Source organism: Chelonoidis abingdonii, chromosome 19, assembly GCF_003597395.2.
Source record: "Chelonoidis abingdonii isolate Lonesome George chromosome 19, CheloAbing_2.0, whole genome shotgun sequence".
Lineage (NCBI taxonomy): Eukaryota > Metazoa > Chordata > Testudines > Testudinidae > Chelonoidis > Chelonoidis abingdonii.
Window position 1 is genome coordinate 31,882,562 of NC_133787.1, and position 20,403 is coordinate 31,902,964.

The window sequence follows — 20,403 nt, forward strand, 5'->3', positions numbered from 1 at the left end:
TGATTCGGTGTGTTAGTTTCATTGGGTGGTGGTCAGTTGTCTCGGTTGGGTGTGTTAGTTTCATGGGGGGGTTGTGTGGGTTGGTTGGGTGTGTTAGTTTCATTGGGTGGGGGGGTTGTGCGGTTTGGTTGGGTGTGTTAGTTTCATGGGGGGGTTGTGTGGGTTGATTCGGTGTGTTAGTTTCATTGGGTGGTGGTCAGTTGTCTCGGTTGGGTGTGTTAGTTTCATGGGGGGGTTGTGTGGGTTGGTTGGGTGTGTTAGTTTCATTGGGTGGGGGGGTTGTGCGGTTTGGTTGGGTGTGTTAGTTTCATGGGGGGGTTGTGTGGGTTGATTCGGTGTGTTAGTTTCATTGGGTGGTGGTCAGTTGTCTCGGTTGGGTGTGTTAGTTTCATGGGGGGGTTGTGTGGGTTGGTTGGGTGTGTTAGTTTCATTGGGTGGGGGGGTTGTGCGGTTTGGTTGGGTGTGTTAGTTTCATGGGGGGGTTGTGTGGGTTGATTCGGTGTGTTAGTTTCATTGGGTGGTGGTCAGTTGTCTCGGTTGGGTGTGTTAGTTTCATGGGGGGGTTGTGTGGGTTGGTTGGGTGTGTTAGTTTCATTGGGTGGGGGGGTTGTGCGGTTTGGTTGGGTGTGTTAGTTTCATGGGGGGGTTGTGTGGGTTGATTCGGTGTGTTAGTTTCATTGGGTGGTGGTCAGTTGTCTCGGTTGGGTGTGTTAGTTTCATGGGGGGGTTGTGTGGGTTGGTTGGGTGTGTTAGTTTCATTGGGTGGGGGGGTTGCGTGGGTTGGTTGGGTGTGTTAGTTTCATTGGGGGGTGGTCGGTTGTCTCGGTTGGGTGTTTTCCTTTGAGGACCTGGGTTTCCCGGGGCGCGCGGGTTGACGGCCGCTCCGCCCGCAGGGAGCTGTTCGGGGGCCCCACCGCCCCGGCTGCAGGGCCACAGCCAAGGGAACGTGCTGCTGGGGCGAGTCACCGGAGGGGTCACACGCGCTGCGGGGCCGGCACACGCGGAGCGGAGCCTGGGGCGGCGGCAGGGGCCGACGTCTGCGGTTACCTGGGAACGGATGAGGTTCGCAGGGGGCGGGGCTGCTCCTCTGCCCCCCCCCCCAGCACTTCCGCTCCCAGCAGCGCTTCCGGCACTGCCCCATAGCAACCGTTGCGAGGAGAAAGTGCAGCTCTCACGCGGGTGACTCCTCCTGCGCGTCCCTGGCCATGGTAACGGGGAGGAGCGGGGCATGGGGGGCGCTGGGTAGCCCCAGTTTCGGGGGCCTGGGAGCCCCCAGCTGCACTCCGCGGGGAGCACTGGCCAGCAGCAGGCGGGGGCGAGGCAGTCACTAGACAGCTCTTTGGGGGTGCAGCGGTCCCTATAACACACAGTGCTGGACAGTCTTTTTTCTGACTTTCCCCATGGTGCGCGCACTCCTAGATCCGCTGCCTTTCACTGAGAGTCTTTGGGACCTGACCCCTCTGCCAAACTAGAGCACCTTACAGACGCCATTGCTCCTGAAGGGCACCTGCAGTGGGCTGTGCTTACCTGTTCCTCTCTAGTCACTGCCTGCGTAAATGCTGCTGGACAGATCCTCGTGTTTTGGCTCGCAGCACTTTTCTGCAGGAATGAAAACCAAGAAGCTAGTCAGCCCTCAGTAGGGTTCCATGAGTGTAAATGTGGGGAGAGAAGGGGGAGACACACACACACACTTTCATGAGAGAGCTGGGACACAGCAGTATTACAGACTGTTAATTGTGATTTCATTTTGTTTTACAGGCAGAAGTAGAGGAAACACTAAAGAGGATTCAGGCACACAAAGGGGTTATTGGAACTATTGTTGTAAATGCAGAAGGTAAATATACTGCCGTTTTATAAATCCAAAATAAATTTCAAAGAGGCACTGGATGTAACCACTTAAATCATTGCAATATATCCTTTGTTATTAAACAATGTAACTACTTTACAATATTTTGCAAAAATGTAATTGTTACAGGTTAGACTTTCAAAAATGCACACTCAGAACTGATGCATGCAAACTCTGATTTGTGCAACAAAAATGCACACACTTCTGTAAATCTGACCTTATATTTTTAATATGCTGCAGCTTATTTAATTCAAGATACTGAAAGCCAGAAATATGGCAGATTCCAGAAGTTTGTGAATTAGGAATTAAGTGGAGAAGCACGTGTTAAAAATCCATCACATTTTGGTTTTTTGGTCAACTGTAGTTCTATTTTTATAATACTTTATAGTCTGCTAGTAACTATTAATATATGCATTGTTGTTGTTGTGTTGATCTCAGGATATTAGAGAGATGAGGTGAGTAAGATAGTTGCTTTTATTGGAGAAGCTTTTGAGCTTACACAGATCTTTTCTTCAGATCTGAGAAACTTAATATTTATAGTCTGATACCTTACTCCATCATCTGCCATTAAGTCTTGGTGAGAGTTGGTCAGAGACCACCATTTTTGTATGCCTTTTTAAAGTGTGCTGTTTAGCCAAATGTGGGTTAGCAAAATTCAACCATATGATGTAGAGCTGAAAGGCCAGACTTACAGTACTGAATGGTAGCCCTTGCCCTAGCTCAGAAGGTGAAAAGGGAGCAGTGAACAGCCCCTCTTAGAATCATTCGTCTGTTTCATACCAACCTGTTTCACATTATAATATTTTAAAAGAAAATACATTAGAAACTCATTTCTCCCCATTCCCCACCCCCCCAAAAAAGACAAAAATATTGAGAGAAAAATATCTCACAGCCAGAAATTAGGCTTAGGCTGCTGGACAACAGCCTCAGGGCTGCTCTAACTTCAACTATTTCAGAGGTCTTCAAGTGTTTCCTTGAGTCATCAGAGATTTGGTGGAAATAGTGGCTCCTGTATTATGCCACCTGGTCCTTGACCATAACCCTCACGTAGAGGACTGCAGGTGGTGATGAGTGGGGCATGGCATGTAGTCAGATCTGCCAGTCCTGTGCTCCTGGAGGAATCCCCAGTTGTTCACTTAAGCCTGTTTGTGGGGCCAAGGTTCTGATCCAGAGTATTTTTATTCTAGTCTCTCCCTCAGCATGTGAGCTGATTTTCAGTGGCATTCACACTACCCAGTTCCTGGCTACCAGTCCGGGGGGCTCTGCATTTTAATTTAATTTTAAATGAAGCTTCTTAAACATTCTGAAACCTTATTTACTTTACATACAACAATAGTTTAGTTGTATATTATAAACTTCTAGAAAGAGACCTTCTAAAAAGGTTTAAAATGTATTCTTGGCACACAAAACCTTAAATTAAAGTGAATAAATGAAGACTCGGCACACCACTTCTGAAAGGTTGCTGACCCCTGGCTTACAATGTTGCCTACTTTATGGAAACAATATTTTTCTCATTTTTGTTGTCTTAAATTTTTAAAAGAAGAATGTTTTCTTTATTCAGATTATGGAAGTTTGAGTTTCTACCTTGACTTTTCAAATGTTGTGAATCCTGTTTGCATGAAAGAAAGCACTTTTCTCAGCACCGCTTCATTGACATAATACAAGTACAGTATTCTTTCTCTCACAGATCTGCTAATGCACCTGATCTTCACCTACGCTTTTAGGTGGGCTCTTATGTCATTGTTTAGAGGTTATCATGGTTGTAGTATCTTTAAAGACTAACAGACTACAATCATCATCAGATTCCTATTCCTGGGTCTCAGTTTCCTTGCACAGGCAGGTCAGAACACTATCTCTCTGGATTGACTCATTGGGGCACTGACAGAGAGCATGAGGCCGTCCCTGTGTTCTGTTCCAACTGCCATCTCCTCACCTCCCTCTAGAATAGGGGTCAGCAACCTTTCAGAAGTGGTGTGCCGAGTCTTCATTTATTCACTCTAATTTAAGGTTTCGCATGCCAGTAATACTTGAACATTTTTAGAAGGTCTCTAAGTCTATCATATAGAACTAAACTATTGTTCTGTGTAAAGTAAATAAGGTTTTTAAAATGTTTAAGAAACATTTAAAATTAAAATAAAATGCAGAGCCCCCTGGACCAGTGGCCAGGACCCAGGCAGCGTGAGTTCCTCTGAAAATCAGCTCGTGTGCCACCTTCAGCACGTGTGCCATAGGTTGCCAACCCCTGTGCTAGAATCTTTTCTGGCCAGAGTCAGTCAGGGATCTCCCAGGACATGTGCATTTACTTCAGAGATGTTGCATCCAATTATATTGGGGGCAAATGTAACAAACTTGCTCTTAAACTGTGGGCATATCCAAGATACGAGAAAGCTAGCGTAACCAGGCCACCGCCTTTCAAGAAAGTCAGGTTCATGACTGCATGCCTTATTTGTGTAACTGGTTCCCCAACTATCCAGAATCTCTAGTTGCATGTACAGTTACCTGGGACTGCCCACACACATTAAATGTACTTCTTGAAAAATGACTATTTATTTTAATGTTCCTGGATGGAAAGGAACAGATTCTCAAACAAGTTAGTCATACATATTAAATGTACATTTGTGTGACTAACTTGTTTGAAAATCTGTTCCTTTCCATCCAGGAGCATGAAAAATAACTGCATATTTATTTTAAAGAAGTCAGTATTTGAAGTCAGAAGACCAGTTTGAATTAGTGGTCCACTTCATTTTTTTTTTTTTTTTTTTGCCAGGTGTCTGCATTTTTCTAAAAAGAGATTAAAGTGCCTATTTTTAAACAGAACAAACTTGTTTTCATCTTTCTTTTAAAGTTGTTAACAATGTAAATAAAATGGTGATAAAATTCCTGAAACAAGTACATAATATTGAACATCCTCTTAAAATAATATGTAGTAGAGTTACTTTAAGTTTGTTACACCTGATAGAGCTGTATTCAATTGTTTGAATTGAAAATGGTTCCAGATTGATTCTGTCTTTCACACACAAGATCACTAGTTTAAAAATTATCGGCCCTGGTGGCCTCTCTCTTAATATCCAGTTTGTTCCACAAACTGAGCATCAGTTCCTTTTAAATCTAGGGAAATTACTAATGTCAGCCATTCAGTTTCAGGTTATTTTTGGCCAGACATTTCACTTTATTTACACCTTTAGAGACTGACAGATTTTATTTGGAAATCTGAGTTTGTTGGAATGGTCATTTGGTTTCAAGGTCATCTAAACTTGATATTTTTATTCATTGCTGCTTTTTAAGTGACTGTTGCCCTATCTACACAATGTGATTATGTAGATGTTCTCTCACTAATGCAGAACACCTGTCTTTGTCCTTATTAAATCCCTACTTCCAAATTTGCCTGAGTTCAGTTTCAACATACTAAGGTTTCATAGATATAAGAGAGAGAATATATTTATTAGGTCATCCTGTTATATCCCCTTGCAGTGAAAGATTTTCCTTGAACAGGATAATCAAAAAATCAGATCATTTTGGGTTTAAATTGCTCAAGGGATGCTTTTCTAAAGAGATTAGGAAATAGTTTAAGAGATCTAACTCTTTGGAACTTTTTCCAAATATTTGTCGTCAGTGTTCCCTTTATCACTTTCATCCAATTGTTCCCTTTTGTATTTTCACTTTTCTTCATATATCGCTCTTCAAATATATTTGAAAGTTATATTCCTTCAATACTCTTTTAGCCAAGATTTACAATATTTGTATTTTTAATCTTTCCTCAGAAAATCAGTCACTCCTTCCTCTTAAATTTTAATTGCTCCTTTCTGGATTATTTATAATGTCAAAATGTTTTGTGGCATTGGGATATGCAAAATTCTATCCATTATTTAGGAGCTGTACCATCATCAGTATGTAAATAGGGAGTATTGTCTCACAGGCTTGTAACATGATGCCTCTGGAAGCAGTCCAAAGAGCAAGGTAGCTTTTTATAAGTGAAGCAAAAATACTAAGCCCTAATAGTTTTGAGTTGTGCAGTTACACCATAATTGTAAAGACATCTTTTGTTCTGACTGCATAGTCTACAGATATGGAAATAATTATTTGACAGAATATTACAATTAATTCATCAAAATGAATGTTGATGTTACATTGTCAGACTCGCAGTAGTAGGTTGGATCCATATATTGTCAAACATTCGTAATATTTTGGATTGTATAATGTGGACTATCTATTGTCAGCATGTTGTATTGCAATTTTAAAAGAGCAGTTCTAGAAGGTGCAATATGCTCACCAAATGCAAATACACCATTTTACAATAGTCTCCTTTGGTATTTGACAAATTATAAATTTCCAATCCTATTCCATCATTAAACATGTAAAATGCTTATTATATACAGTTGGCTAAAATGATTGTTAGATGGTTTATATTTAAAATACACATAGTAAAAATATGTAAAAAGCAGCAACATTTAATGTAATCTTGAATAGATGACCCAATGAAACACGTAAGTACTGTGGGCTAGATTTTTAAAGGTATTTAGGTGTCTAAAGATATAGACAGACACCTAGTGAGATTTTTCAAAAGCTTCTAGGCATCTAACTGCCATTGACTTCAGGTTCAGAGATCCTTTTTGAAATTTGGCTGTATGTATTAGTAAGACTAATATTTTGTCAGATATTTTTAGTAAAAGTCAGGGACAGGCCACGGGCAATAAAAAAAAAGTCATAGAAGCCAGTGACCTGTCCGTGACTTTTGGGAAAAATAGGCATGGCAAAATGGGGAGCTCAAATGTGGGGTCCACCCTATGCACACAGAGGCTGGGCAGCTGCAGGGTCCTGCTCCAAGCAAGCTCCCACTGTCCATAGCAACCAGGAGCTCCCAGGGTCCCCCTGACACCCACATAGCTCAGAGCTCTGAGGTACCCCCCCCAGGGAACAGGGGTGCCTCACAGCTCCCCACAGCTGCAAGCTGCTGGGGCTGAATTCACAGAGGTCACTGGAAGTCACTGATTCTCTAACTTCTGGGACCTCCATGAAAAAAATCATAGCCTTATGTATTAATATTAAGCAATGTAATTGTTTTTCCTATACAATATAAAACCCATAATTTAATGGAAAAATTTCTCTCGTTCTTTTTGCCACTTCGTTAATGTGACAGACATTAAAAGATTTTAATAATAAAATTACTTTAATATGCCTGTTTGTTTGCAGGAATTCCAATCAGAACAACCCTAGATAACTCTACAACAGTACAATATGCAGGTCTTCTTCATCAGCTCACAATGAAAGCGAGGAGCACAGTGAGAGATATAGATCCTCAGAATGATCTAACCTTTCTTCGGATCAGATCAAAGAAACATGAAATCATGGTAGCCCCAGGTAATTTAAGATTTCTATTCCTAAAATATTGTTAAAATTTTGTGCTGTAAGTTTCTCAAAGCACAAAGCTACTATAGAACATGTATGATATATGAAAACAAAAGTATAAGAGATAACTTCTTGCTTTTGCTATAAGTCCTTTACGTTTGGATAGGGTGCACGCAGCATTGTTCACTTCTTTTGTCTACATAGACAGCTACACTAGCATCTTGATGCATAAGGATTATAGTATACAGAACTTGAGCAAGAAGATAAGACCAGATTTCACAGAAATGTAGGTCTAAGGGACCTCAAGAAGTCATCAGATCCAGCCTCCTGCACTTGGGCTGGACCAAGTATCCCTGACAACTGTTTGTCCAACCTGTTCTTAAAAGCCTCCCTTGGAAGCCTATACCAGAGCTTAAAAATTTTGTAGTTTTTCCTAATAGCTAACCTAAATCTCCCTGGCTGCAAATTAAGCCCATTACTACTTGTCCTGTTTTCAGTGGACATGGATAAATATTGCTCACTCTTCCCTTGTTAACAGCCTTTAACACATTTTGAAGACTTATCAGTTCTCCCCTAAGTCTTCTTTTCTCAAGACTAAACATGACCAATTTTTTTTTAACCTTTCCTCATAGGTCAGATTTTCTAAAAAATTTATCATTTTTCTCTCTCCCCTGGACTTTCTTCAGTTTATTCACATCTTTCCTAAGCTGTGGTGTCCAGAATTGGACACGGTACTACAGTGGAAACTTCACCAATGCTGAGTAGAATAGGACAGTCACCTCAGGTATCTTATTTACAACACTCCTGTTGGAGCTAATTAGCTTTTAGTAAACATGGCAAATGTGTTCACTTTTTTCACAACAAATACCAAACGAACCACTAATGATCATCCATCTATTGTTGTTTCTAAGAACACATTTTAAACTTGATACTGTGCAGTATGTACCAAGCTTCTCATTGTTCATAAGATTGTTTCTTTTACAATAGGTCACTGATCACACAGGTGGTATTAGCACCATTAATATAACAATTATGATTGAATTACTTATTTGTCTTGTTCATCTTAAGTACAAATGTTTTTGATTTGCTTTGGGTTGTTTCCCCTAATTAGTATGGATAAGGGGCCAGATCCTTAGCTATGGCCAAGGAGCATACACCACAAATTGAGGCAGCCAGGACGGGGAGTGCAAAGGTGCTGTGATTCTGTGTGTGCACGCTAGACTGGTACCCCAGCATATATTATGCTGGCTGCCAACTACCCGAATGGGTAAAAATATCAGCTGAGAATGTGTAGGGTATAAAGATGACCCAGCCTTGCCCCTAATGGTGTCAGTAGGGAGGGAGATGGCATTGGATTCTCTATACTTGTACCACCATAACACCCCTTACATTGAGGTAATCCTCAGTGCCAGATATACTGATTCTGTCATCAGATTCCACGGGCAGCACAGTGCAAAGTGGCTGCACTGATGCCACTGATCTCACTGTTCCTACTAGAAATCATAAGTAACTCCAGTGAAGACAATGCAGTTACATTGGTGTAAAACCAATATAAGCTTAATTGTGCCCTATTACTTTGGTATACCAATTAGTTGACAATTAATAGTAAAAGACTGAAATCATTTTTGTCAAGCATGTTTTAGGATATAAATTCAAACATTTATTTCTGTTAAGATAGGAATAAATCAATCAGGGCAAACTACTAGTAAACCAGTAGCCAGATGTTAATATTTCTGAAATATTAAATGTTTGTTTTTCTTGATTTTGATTACAATATTCTTGTATTTCTTTACAGATAAGGAGTATCTTCTAATTGTTATTCAGAACCCATGTGAATAGACTTGCCGCAACAATATTTTTAGAGATACCAATGCAATAATAATCCTTTGATTATTTTCAAACATACCACTGAGTTCTTACATAATGTATGTAACTTGTCATTGCTGAAACTTTTCCAAGCTAATATTCTCAGTTGTAGCTGTACTTTAACTTATGCTTGCGCAAAACAAACATTGTATGTGTAGATAAATACTCAGAAGACCAACATGTTTAAAACCTTTTGTTAATGGATTTTCTGGCTAATTCTTGTAACTAAAGAATTCTCTTTACATCACAAGTTTAGGTTGTTATATTTTGGGTTTTTTTTTTTAAAGTAGGAATCACATTTCATGGAAATCAGTAACTTGTGTATGTACTCGTAACTATACCCATATAAACTCAAGAATACAGGATTAAACAGGTTACTCATCTTGGTTCCATTGGGGGTAAAGAGGACTGTGTTCTGTTTCTAGAATGACCAAAATGCAGTAGTTACAAAGAAATAATTTTACTTCCACCTTAAGTACCCTTCGTTTCTAATGAACAATTGAATCACAACAGCTTCAGTTAAATATTTAAAGCTACTGCTGAAGAAAGGTCCAGATGAAGAGAATGGTCCTTCCACCTTCAATTAATGCAAAACTGTTATTAATTTGTGTTTACTGGCAATTCTAGATAGTGCTTCTAAGTAAACTCCATCAGAACTCTTGATAAAACACTCAAATGTGACCACCTTCAGATCCAGCATGTACTGAATACAGTGAGCCATTTCTTCCAGCATGTTTTGCAACACTGCCACAGATTTTGCAGTTCTCTCCAAAATTGGAAACCTGTTCAGACCATTGTTTTAAGTCAGACAGTTAAAGTGTATGTAGATTTTCACGTTACTAATGATTCTTTAAAATTAAAGGTGAAACTTTTTCAGCATCACTAGGTCAAGAACGGTTTTATGCTGATATTTCATCATGGGGCAGGAGGTAGGAACAATCTGGAAATTAGAAGTGGCAGGAAGCCTGGCTAAAGAGACCCAGGGAGAAAATGAATCCAGTTGCTTGGGAATAACAGAAGCCAAAAGGATGGTTTTTGATGGTGCAGCCACAGTATAATATCCACTTACTGGGTGACAGTTGAAAATATGAATGGCTGTCATGAAAAGGACCATTACATGGAAATAAATATAGCAAATCAATCTCTTTACATACTGAAGTAAAATAAAGCAGAGCATATGTTTGAACATTGCTAATGTACTCTGTGCTGTACAAGAAAACACTCCCTACTTCCTATGGTCTTTCATGTAAATTATTAGTTCTAAATTTAAAGTGACAACAGTTCATTAGTGAATGTTGGCAAACATGTACCAAAACTAAGTTTCCAATTTATCACCTTCCCTAGTTCTGTGGTAGTAATGCTTCTTAACAGCAAGCCAGTCATTGTCAAATGTCTGTCTAACTTTTATTCATAAAAGAAATACTTTGGCATTTTGAGGGATATCCTGTGTAACAAGTCAAAGTCAGTGTGTCTGGCTTTCCTTTCACTTCCTCTAGTTAGCTTCTGGACTAATTCTACTGCAAATCAACAGTCACAGCAGTGTTGAAGGGAGGAGATGTAGCCCCATTCTTATTTTGTCTATTTTAGATTTTTTTTTGTTAACAAATAACTAAATTAATATCCAATATATTATTTTTGCATTATATTACTCCAGCAAACTGCTGAAGTTAGATAATATTACATAGTAAGGACTAAGTTGTCAAAAATATCAGATGGCGTCACCCCTTAATACCTTCCAGCGCCATGAAAAATGGCCTTCAGGCAGACATGGCAGTACTCTCATGCATAGAGAAAAGCTTTGTACATGGCAATATTTGTTCTTCACTTCTGTTATCTTTCTTTTGTGTGTGTAAACGTCTTTCAAACTTTAATCTGATATTCTTGAAGCAATGATTATCACTTTGATTTGGGTCCCAATTTATCAAAGTACTTGAAGGGGTTAAGTACACTATTGAATAGGGATGAACTTAAGTTCAAAGTTATATTTAAGCATGGATTTAAAGCCAGTTGAAATGAGACTTAAGCCCATGTTCAAAAGTAAGCACAGACTTAATTGCCGAAAAGGGGCTTTAATGTGTAGAAATGGTTTATAAGTCATTATATGCAATCTTCAAATGTCCAAATAATGCTCACAAATTCATTCCCATCACAACTCATGTTAGAAGCCCTGGGAGTCATGGATGCAGATCTGAGGGCAAAGTCTGGTCCACTGTTGGCGGTGTAACTAGTGACAATTGCATGAAATTGCAAGCTGAGTTTTCTGTTCCTAAGTGTACTGTAGATTCTTTACCAAGGCTCCTTACAAGCTGTGCAAGTATATGCAGTATTAGCAACATTCTCATTACAGACTATAAATATATAATGAAATATCTTGCCATTTTTATTTCCATATTCTATTAGAAAGCTACTGGACAGAGCTGTGGTTTTTCAACAGAAAAAAGTAAAAATTGAGAGAGTATCCATAATCTCAGTGGAATCTGCTGTCAGCAGATTCATCTGAACAAAGGTGGAAAGTAATAGAAGGAAAAGCAGAATCAAAGGATGAAAATGTAATTTTAAAATTACAGTACAAAACTATTACTTAAGACTGCTCAGGCTATGGTGAAGTTGGTGTTTAGGTGATAGAACCACCAGTGTAATCTCTACCAGCCAATTGTATTTAGAATCCTGATAACATTTAACCAGGAGAAAAAGAATTTCAGTGACATGCATAGTATTCTTTAAAAGACTAATTTTATGGATAATGGTTGGCCGATCGACTAAACTAGCATGTTCTGAGTTAATCAGAATGCTGCTTTTCTCTCAGCAACCATCACTCAAGTGTTCCAACATCCATCTGACAAAATGATATCACACATTTGGGATGATAAAAATAAACTATTGTAATAGCAATAGAAATCTGTCACTGGATCATTCTCCCACTTTAAAAATACAACAAACATCTTGGCTTTGCCTTAACATTTATTTTTGACAAATGTTGAAGCTCTCCTGAGATACCACCTAGTGCCATCTGTCCCATTTACAATAATAATGCAAGCCAGTTGTTTATCTGCTTCAAGTTTTACTTATCTGCCACTTAGCACGAACATCTTTGATCAATACATTTGCATGTTGTAGTTTGTTACAAAGTGGGCTTTGGGCATGTGTAATTCAGCTGGATGAGATATGCACTTAATGAGTTAGTGTACATTACATTCTGCGTGTAGAAATATTCAGGTCACTTTTTCAAATGTACTTTCAGCTCAACCTTTTGAATTTTAGGTAGATGTGGTTTAACATGAGTAAAGCATTGTTAGAATTCTTCTTTAGGAATCGATGGAAGAATGATTCAAACACTCCCTACAAGTGACAAAAAGTACATGATCTAATTGATTGTCATCTGATTTGTCACCTCTGCAGATCTGTAGGAATTTACAAGTCACCCCTGTTGCCAAAACAAGAACAGTGCATCTTTATGCTACAGAAGATTTTTTAAAAAGTATTTAGTAGTGTAAAAGAGGGTATTAAATATTCAGTCACAGCACGCTAAAAGATCCCATATTTGCTAACAGAATTTAGTGTGATCATAGATCGTATAGAAAGCACCAAAAACAAACAGGAATTCCCCTAACTCAATATTTCAGGGCTAGTGATTAAGGTTTCATATCTTTGTTTTTTGTCATGTGTTACTAATAGTCACCAGTCTAAATCCCAGTGAAAAAATGTTTTACATGTGCTGAAGACATCTTTATAAGCACACAAATTAGAACTCTTAAAAAGCTTGCTTTTAACATCCGTTCTGTATAGTCTTCTCTTATTTCACATCCTGCTGTAAATTTAACCTAACAAGGTGAGCTATTTGGACAACACCAGAGTCCCTGAAGGAACATTGTCTGATCATAAATATTAATAATGATGAACTTGAAAAGGCCAGCTTAATAAAATACCTGAAAATGCAATTAGACACCATGGCTATTACTGCCAAGAGTTATGCAGCTGGTTTTAATCTTACATGGCAACAGCAGCATTTCAGTCAATGTGGGCTTTCCCTAATTCAGGGACAAGTCCTGCCTCTATTACATGCATATGTAGTCCCTAACAGCAGATACAGCTGCTGGACTGGCCCCATAGAAAAAAAAAACACCACACCGTATAAATATACTGGTGGTTGCCCTTTTATTATGTTCTGTTTACCATGATTGTCTAGAGATTAGTATTACCTGGGCTGCAAAATATTTTTTTGTATCTCAGGCAGTCAAATTAGAGGAGTCAACAGCAGTACAATAATTTTTGTTCTCTTTTCCTGGACAAATTAAAACAGAGTTGTATTGGTTACTAGAGAGATTTAGGTCCCAACAACAAGGCTCAGTTGTATGACTTTGCCGTGGCCTTGGGAGCAAGGGTGACAAATACTCTTGCAAGATTGCATTGGGTGTTTCACACCTTACTTGATGATTTGGAGCCTTTCTTGAATCATACCATGGATATTTTTCAAAGAAAATCAGCATTTGGCTTGATTCACTTTTCACTTGCATTGGTTTTGCACCATTGATTTCAATGGAATTGTTCTCAATTTACTAGTGGGGAAGGAGGCCACTCTGCCTCTTGTATTGCGTGGTAACCCTCGGGTTGCACTGGCGGGGCTGAGTTGTAAGTGGTCTATAGGTCTGGACCCATCTAACAGAGGCAAACAAGAAATAATAGTTGGGTGCTCATGTTCCCACCCTCGGGTGGAGCAGGGCACACAGGAGTCTTTAGCTTGCAGCCCCTCAGTTGTGGTCAGTACTTAACAGTTTGGAGCTCTAGCCCTTTGGGCAGAGCCGAGCAGAGAGCAGGCTGTAGCCTAAGCCTCTCGGCCAAGACAGCCAGCTTACACACAGACAGTCTGCGGCTCCAGCCCTTTGGGTGGAGCAGAGCTGGGAACAAGCTTTAGCCTCAGCTTGTGGGCCAAGGCAGCCAGCAAACACTCAGGTTAGGATGAGCACCCAGTCTAGGGGCTCCAGAAGGGGGGAACACCCACACAATCTAGCATCCTAGCTTGCCAGATGGTAGACTGACACAGACCTCCTGGCATATGGTGGGGAGTCAACTACTCCAGTGGCAGGGGTAGGGGGATGCAGGCCCACCCAACTCCACCACGTCCCAGCCCAGGGCAGAGTCGTCTGCCAGTGGGTCAGCAGGGATCCAGCTGCAACACACTGACCTAGAAGCAGTCAGCCACATAACCAGACAGTCAAGGGCTGTCCTAGGCTACTTCCTGCTTCCCTGGGGTTTGGTATCTCTGGAATCCACAGGTCCTCTGGGTACACAGTGAACGATAGTCCCAGCAACTACTCTTCTGGGTCCGTCTCCTCTGGGGGAGGGGTGCTGCAGAGCACCAATTCAGCCCTCAGGTGGCAGAGCAGAGGCATCCATCTCCTTCCCTGGCTCCTACTCAACTGAGCTGCAGAGCCCTCCTTTTATACCCTTTACTTCCTATCCTGCCCCAGAATTTCTGGTGAGGGGGTGGGGTGGGTTCAGCTCTGCCCACCAGAGGGAGTGTAGCGATCCCTCCCTTTCCAGCCTGCAGGGAGGCCACTCTGCCTCTCCACACCCTGATGTAAAGTGGCGGGGGGGGGGGGGGAAATCACACCCATAGTCCAGAGTCTATATCTCTTGTACCTAGGAGAGTTCTCTTTTCTGACACATCCTCAATGCTCTGTATTCTAGAGGTAGACTATATTAGGCCATACCATTCATCACTCAAGATCGCATAAAGCAGCAGCTTACGGACTAAACCCAAGATGTATTGTTTAGACATGATTGGAGGAGTTGGGGCAGAAATCTTTGTAGAGAAGACCAGCAAAAATCATGAAATAGGCAGTTGTGGGTTACAAGTTTTACAATATGGTTTATATTTAATAGTAAAATAGCACTTTTATAGTGCTTTACATTTAAAAGCACTGTAGAATGGGTGGGCTGAATCCTACACTCCTTACTCAGGATTAAGTTAATAGGAGCAGCAGATGCTGCACTTATTTTGATGTCTATGAAGTCCATAGTTAAGTCAAAGAAGAAGATGGATACAAAACATGGCAATCTACATTCTAACCAACCAGAGCAACTTTTCAAAAAGTGGACGTGAAACTCCAGGGTCTGGTGAAATTATTCCTACTACACCTCTATCCCAATATAACACTGTCCTCGGGAGCCAAAAAATCTTACCGTGTTATAGGTGAAACCATGTTATATCAAACTTGCTTTGATCCAGAGTGTGCAGCCCTGCCCCCCCCCCCAGAGCACTGCTTTACCGTGTTATATCCGAATTCGTTTTATATCAGGTCGCGTTATATTGGGGTAAAGGTGTACTACATTCCTCTTACCAGAAGAGCAATGTACATATGTCAGATGGGCAACCACGGAACGGTCTTGCCAAAGGCTATGTTGGACAATATTAGCAGTGCTAGCACTAAAACCAATGTCTCAAGTGGTAGTCCCACATCTTATCCACTAAGTCAGAAACTCTGTCATACAAAATTGCTTCCAATCTCTGCACTTAGACCCCAGTTCAGGAAAGCACTAAAGTACATGTTTAGTTTTAAGCATGTAAGTAGTTCCTTTAAAATTAACAGAACTAACCATGTGCTTAAAGGCAGGCATGTACTTAAGTACATTGCCAATGAGGACCTTAGTTAGGTAAAACAGGAGTAAAGGAAGTCTGATGAAGTGGGTATTCACCCACAAAAGCTTATGCTCCAATACTTCTGTTATTCTATAAAGGTACCACAGGAGTCTGTCGCCTTTTACAGATCCAGACTAACACGCTCCCCCTCTGATACAGGAATAAAAGGGTTCATCGTATATTGTAAAGGTTTGCAAAATTCTACTGGAAATCTCAGGAGACCTCCATGAGATTTCTGGGGTATGAGTGGCTCGTGGTATTTCAGTGTTTCCAGTACTGGCCAGAACCCTGAACACAAGATTCAAATAAAAATTATATATAATGAAAAATGTTTATTCAAACCTATTCAACATGCATCCTGCATAGGAAAATAAATTTCAATTAGTAATGGACCGATAGCCATGGAGCTGGTGTCTTAGTAAGGAATTATTATTGCCAACTGTGAAAAGCTGCCAGTTTCGTTCTAATCTACTAATTATCTGCAACAATTTATGGTTAGTGTCCACTACCTGAATTATCTGCTTGTCTGCCAAGCAGCATGGATTTCAGCGTAAAACTCTGGAACTAAACTGGCAAGCTAAGTGGACCCTTGAAAGCAATATTTCAAGCACATGTGATTGCACCAGGAAGAGGAAATTGTAAATGGTATCAGCTCCTTGAAGGGAACGGACTGAAAAATGCAGACTATCCCTAACAGGTGCTGGAACTAGGTGCTGTTGAACCCCCTAGTTTGAAGTGGTTTCCATTATATACAAGGCTTAAAGTTTGGCTCAGTGGCTCTCAGCACCCCCACTAGAAGATTGTTCCAGCACCATTGCCATCCCTGGTTAAGCAAGGATTTCATTTGCTGTGCATGTTGTTAAAAGGATGTTTAGCACTAAAGCATAATTCAGAGGCAGAGGAGAATCTAGTCTAGCCTCTTTCGAATGCCAGATTGCTCATTTCAGAATATTCTCCAAGGCAGATTGTACAATCTGATTTTGCTATTATTCCAGTAGCACCTACAACGTGCTAGGCATTCTCTATACACACAAGACACAGTCCTTGACCTGAAGACCTGACCACCTAAGGGCCTGATTCTCCTCCTTTCACTTATGCGTAAAGCACAAAATGCACTACACTAGCCCAGCTATGGTCCTTTATCGCTCATAAGTATTACTGTGGCTTCAGAAAATTTAAGCACCTGAAAGAGTGCTGTTCTTCATAATTCCAGCTCTGCTGAGGCATGCTCAGTGATAGCCATTTCTAATATAGATAAGAAAGAGCGGATATTAAACCGGAACATCTCCACATCCTTCTCTTGTAATTTCTAGCAGAAATCTACCTCAAGCACTTTCTCAGCCCTGTGGAGTGAGTGTCAGTTATTGCAGATGGCACTGTGGGCTGCCTAAAAGGAAGACCCAGACGTGAGAACTGACATGCTGCTATCAGTGAGGAATCTGTATTACTGCACTTTATAATCCAGCATAAGAAAATGAAGAAAGGGTGTTGTCGAATTTTGTTAGTTTTTTTCTGGGGGAAGGAGAGGGATTTCTGTTCTTGTTTTGTTTGCTTTTTACTCAAGAAATAATGCTGGTTTTAAGGAGAAATCTCAAATTTCATTTACATGAAGATCGATTTTTGCATTAAAGTGCACAATTTAAAAAGAAAACACACGTTAATAAGCACTTGTTTAGTTACTGCACTTTAGAGTCTGGTCACTAGATGGCAGATAACAGAAAGAACAAATAGTTAACCCTTAGCTGACCAGATAAGCAGGAAAATGATACTGAAGTTCAGCAGCTGATGGGAGAGCAATCGGGGATCGATTTAGCATGTCTACACTACATGTGAAACTCAACAATAAAAGTAAAGCTAGGGGGGAGGGCAGAGAGAGAACTTTCTCTGGGGGCAGCCTGGGACGGTGGAAAGATTTTCCCCAAGAACCAAGGACCATCGCAAACCTCACCTCCTTCCACTCCAAGTGCAAGGTGAATTTCTTTGACCTTGCCTTCTCTAACAAACACATCGCAACAGGTATATTTGTATTAAACAAGCAAACCAACCCACCAAATAAAGACCCTCCACTCCAATGTTTCCCCCCCTGGAGAGAGGATGAGTGAACGAACAAGTGACAAATGTGTAGTCACTCTGCTTGATGCACTACTGGAAGGTGCTCACAGACTGCAGTGATAACAGTGGTATAAAAATACAGCTGGTCAAGACCAATTTTCTTCAAGAGGAGTTTTGCCTGAATAAGGACTACAGCATTGAGGGCTGATTAAAGATCATAGGAATCTTTCCATTTAATGGGAGTCCTTCCACTGTCTTCAGTGGGCTTTGGATCAGATTCTTGGTCCGGTCCACAAGGGGTGTTTGTGGTGGGGCTATACACATATCCACACCCACACACAAATATAGAAACCCTAGCATAGTGTTCATGATTTCACACCGAGTCTCTTCATTATCGGAGCTAAAACCCAAAACCCTCTTCTGTTTTGGAGTAACAAAAAAGCTATTTCTCCAAGTTAATCATCACATTTCTTTACAATTATTTTAAATTACTCCAATGCTACTGAAAGGTGCCACACTGATAACACTGGAGTCTGAAGAATCTTCCTTAGTCCATACAATAGGTTCAGTAAGGGCAGCCACCATGCCCTACACCAACCCACAAACATGCAGGGACCACCTGTGTATGTGTGTGGACAGTTTGGTTTCCTTGCCAGTTCAATCTCTGGTGCCTCCACTGAAATCCTAAACAAAACGTGTCAGCAAGTGCCAAGTATAGTAAAAGATTACATCACGAAACACAAAGCTCTAACATCACTGCAAACCTGGGCACCTTTTGTACAGACTCTGGGCCTAATTTTGATCTTGTCTTCATTGGAGCTCCCTCTGCTTTATACTGGTGTAAGTGAGATCAGAATCAGGTTCCTTTTGACATAAAGATCTTTCAAGGTTTAACTTCAACTGTATTTCTGCCTTACTTTGTAAGTGTACCAGTAGATATGCAATGAACAGACACTATCCACGATCCAATGCTGTTTGAGTATGGATTTGCAATTAGCCATCCAAGATTCAGTAACTGATTGAATACTTTGAACCATGTAAAGCATAAACCTTGCCCACTTACATATCCACTAAATCAATTATCTGGTGATTCATTCACCTGCTGTAAAAACAATTACTTCTGCATATTAAACTCAAGAGCTACATACTATATTATCTTGATCAGGAGTTGATACTGTCACATGCCAAGATTTAATTTTTGCCCAACAAAAACACAGCATAAAGCTGACTGTGTGTATTAATGTGTTCCATAATATTACCAGACCTATCTACAGCTTCAAGTCTTTTAACACCATATTCTCCACCAACCCACAATACAGCCTGGTCTTTTCAGAGCAGCATTCCCATCAGCCTCAGAATACATAGGTTTATGTATTGCAGTTATGTATCTGCATTTAAATACAGAGCTTATTTTGGAATCTCTCTCTTGGGAAATGCATGGTTTGTGTTTAAATTTCATTAATAATTTTTAATAGATTATGAAGTTCTCTCTGCTCAGCATGCTCTGAAAATGTTAAACAACAAAAAGATCCAACATCAGAATGTGTGTGTGCTGGCCACGCAATAGACATTATCTACTTATGTTGTTAAATATAAAGGACAATTATGAATCCTGTGCATACGACATTTTTAATACTGTAGCACACAGGAAATCTTAGTGAATAGGCTTATAATGCATTATTCATTACAGACCTTGAACAATGAATCAGAGTTCCCATGTCTACAGGATAAAGCCAACTAATGCTATGAGTCCAAGAATATGCTCCAGCATATCTGCCCTTTTAAGTCACCTCATAACAAGATAACAGTGCAGGATATTGGTATTGCTCATTAAAAAAAAAAAGATGACTAAACATGGGTCAAAAGGTCTGGGTAAATGTGATCATCCCTATGTCAAGTATCTTTCCAAACCAAAACCAAGACAAACAAATGTAATAGGTATCAAGAATGGAGTTCCACTAACAGCTTGTGATGTAGCTGTGTATGCATCACATGCTTCCAAAGCAGTCAGAGCCTGGGAGGATGGCTAAAAGCAGCATTGTCCAGTGGACTCCACAGACTAAGACTCAGGAGACCTGGGTCCTATTCCTAACTCTGTCAAGGACTTGCTGTGGCCCCTTGTACCAGTCACTTCCCTTCTCTGTGCCTGTTTCCCCTCATCTACTTGGATTGTAAACTTTTCAGGACAGGGATTGCCATTAAATATGTGTTTGCTCAGGACTCATAGACTCATAGGTCAGAAGGGACCAATATGATCATCTAGTCTGACCTCCTGCACAAGGCAGGCCACAAAACCCTACCCATACACATTTATAACAACCCCGAACCCATGACTGAGTTATTGAAATCCTCAAAATTGAGATTTGAAGACCTCAAGCTGCAGGGAATCCACCAGCAAGCGACCCATGCCCCACGCTGCAGAGGAAGGCGAAAAACCTCCAGGGCCTCTGCCAATCCGCCCTGGAGGAAAATTCCTTCCCGACCCCAAATATGGCGATCAGCTAAACCCTGAGCATGTGGGCAAGACTCACCAGCCAGCACCCAAGAAAGAATTCTCTGCAGTAACTCAGTTCCCATCCCATCCAACATCCCCTCACAGACCACTGAGCAGACTTATCTGCCGATGAGGTTTGGTCAGAAACACTGAGCATTA

General features: G+C 40.6%; 1 protein-coding gene across 1 annotated transcript; it reads left to right on the top strand.

The window, feature by feature from the left end:
- The first annotated feature begins 1,062 nt into the window (after positions 1–1,062).
- DYNLRB2 (dynein light chain roadblock-type 2) lies at positions 1,063–12,161 on the top strand. The gene is made up of 5 exons (XM_075073640.1): positions 1,063–1,208; positions 1,759–1,834; positions 7,037–7,204; positions 8,988–9,456; positions 9,511–12,161. The coding sequence occupies exons 1-4, from the start codon at positions 1,206–1,208 to the stop codon at positions 9,029–9,031; spliced, it is 291 nt and encodes a 96-aa protein (XP_074929741.1). The 5' UTR covers positions 1,063–1,205; the 3' UTR covers positions 9,032–9,456; positions 9,511–12,161.
- The last annotated feature ends 8,242 nt before the right edge of the window (positions 12,162–20,403 follow it).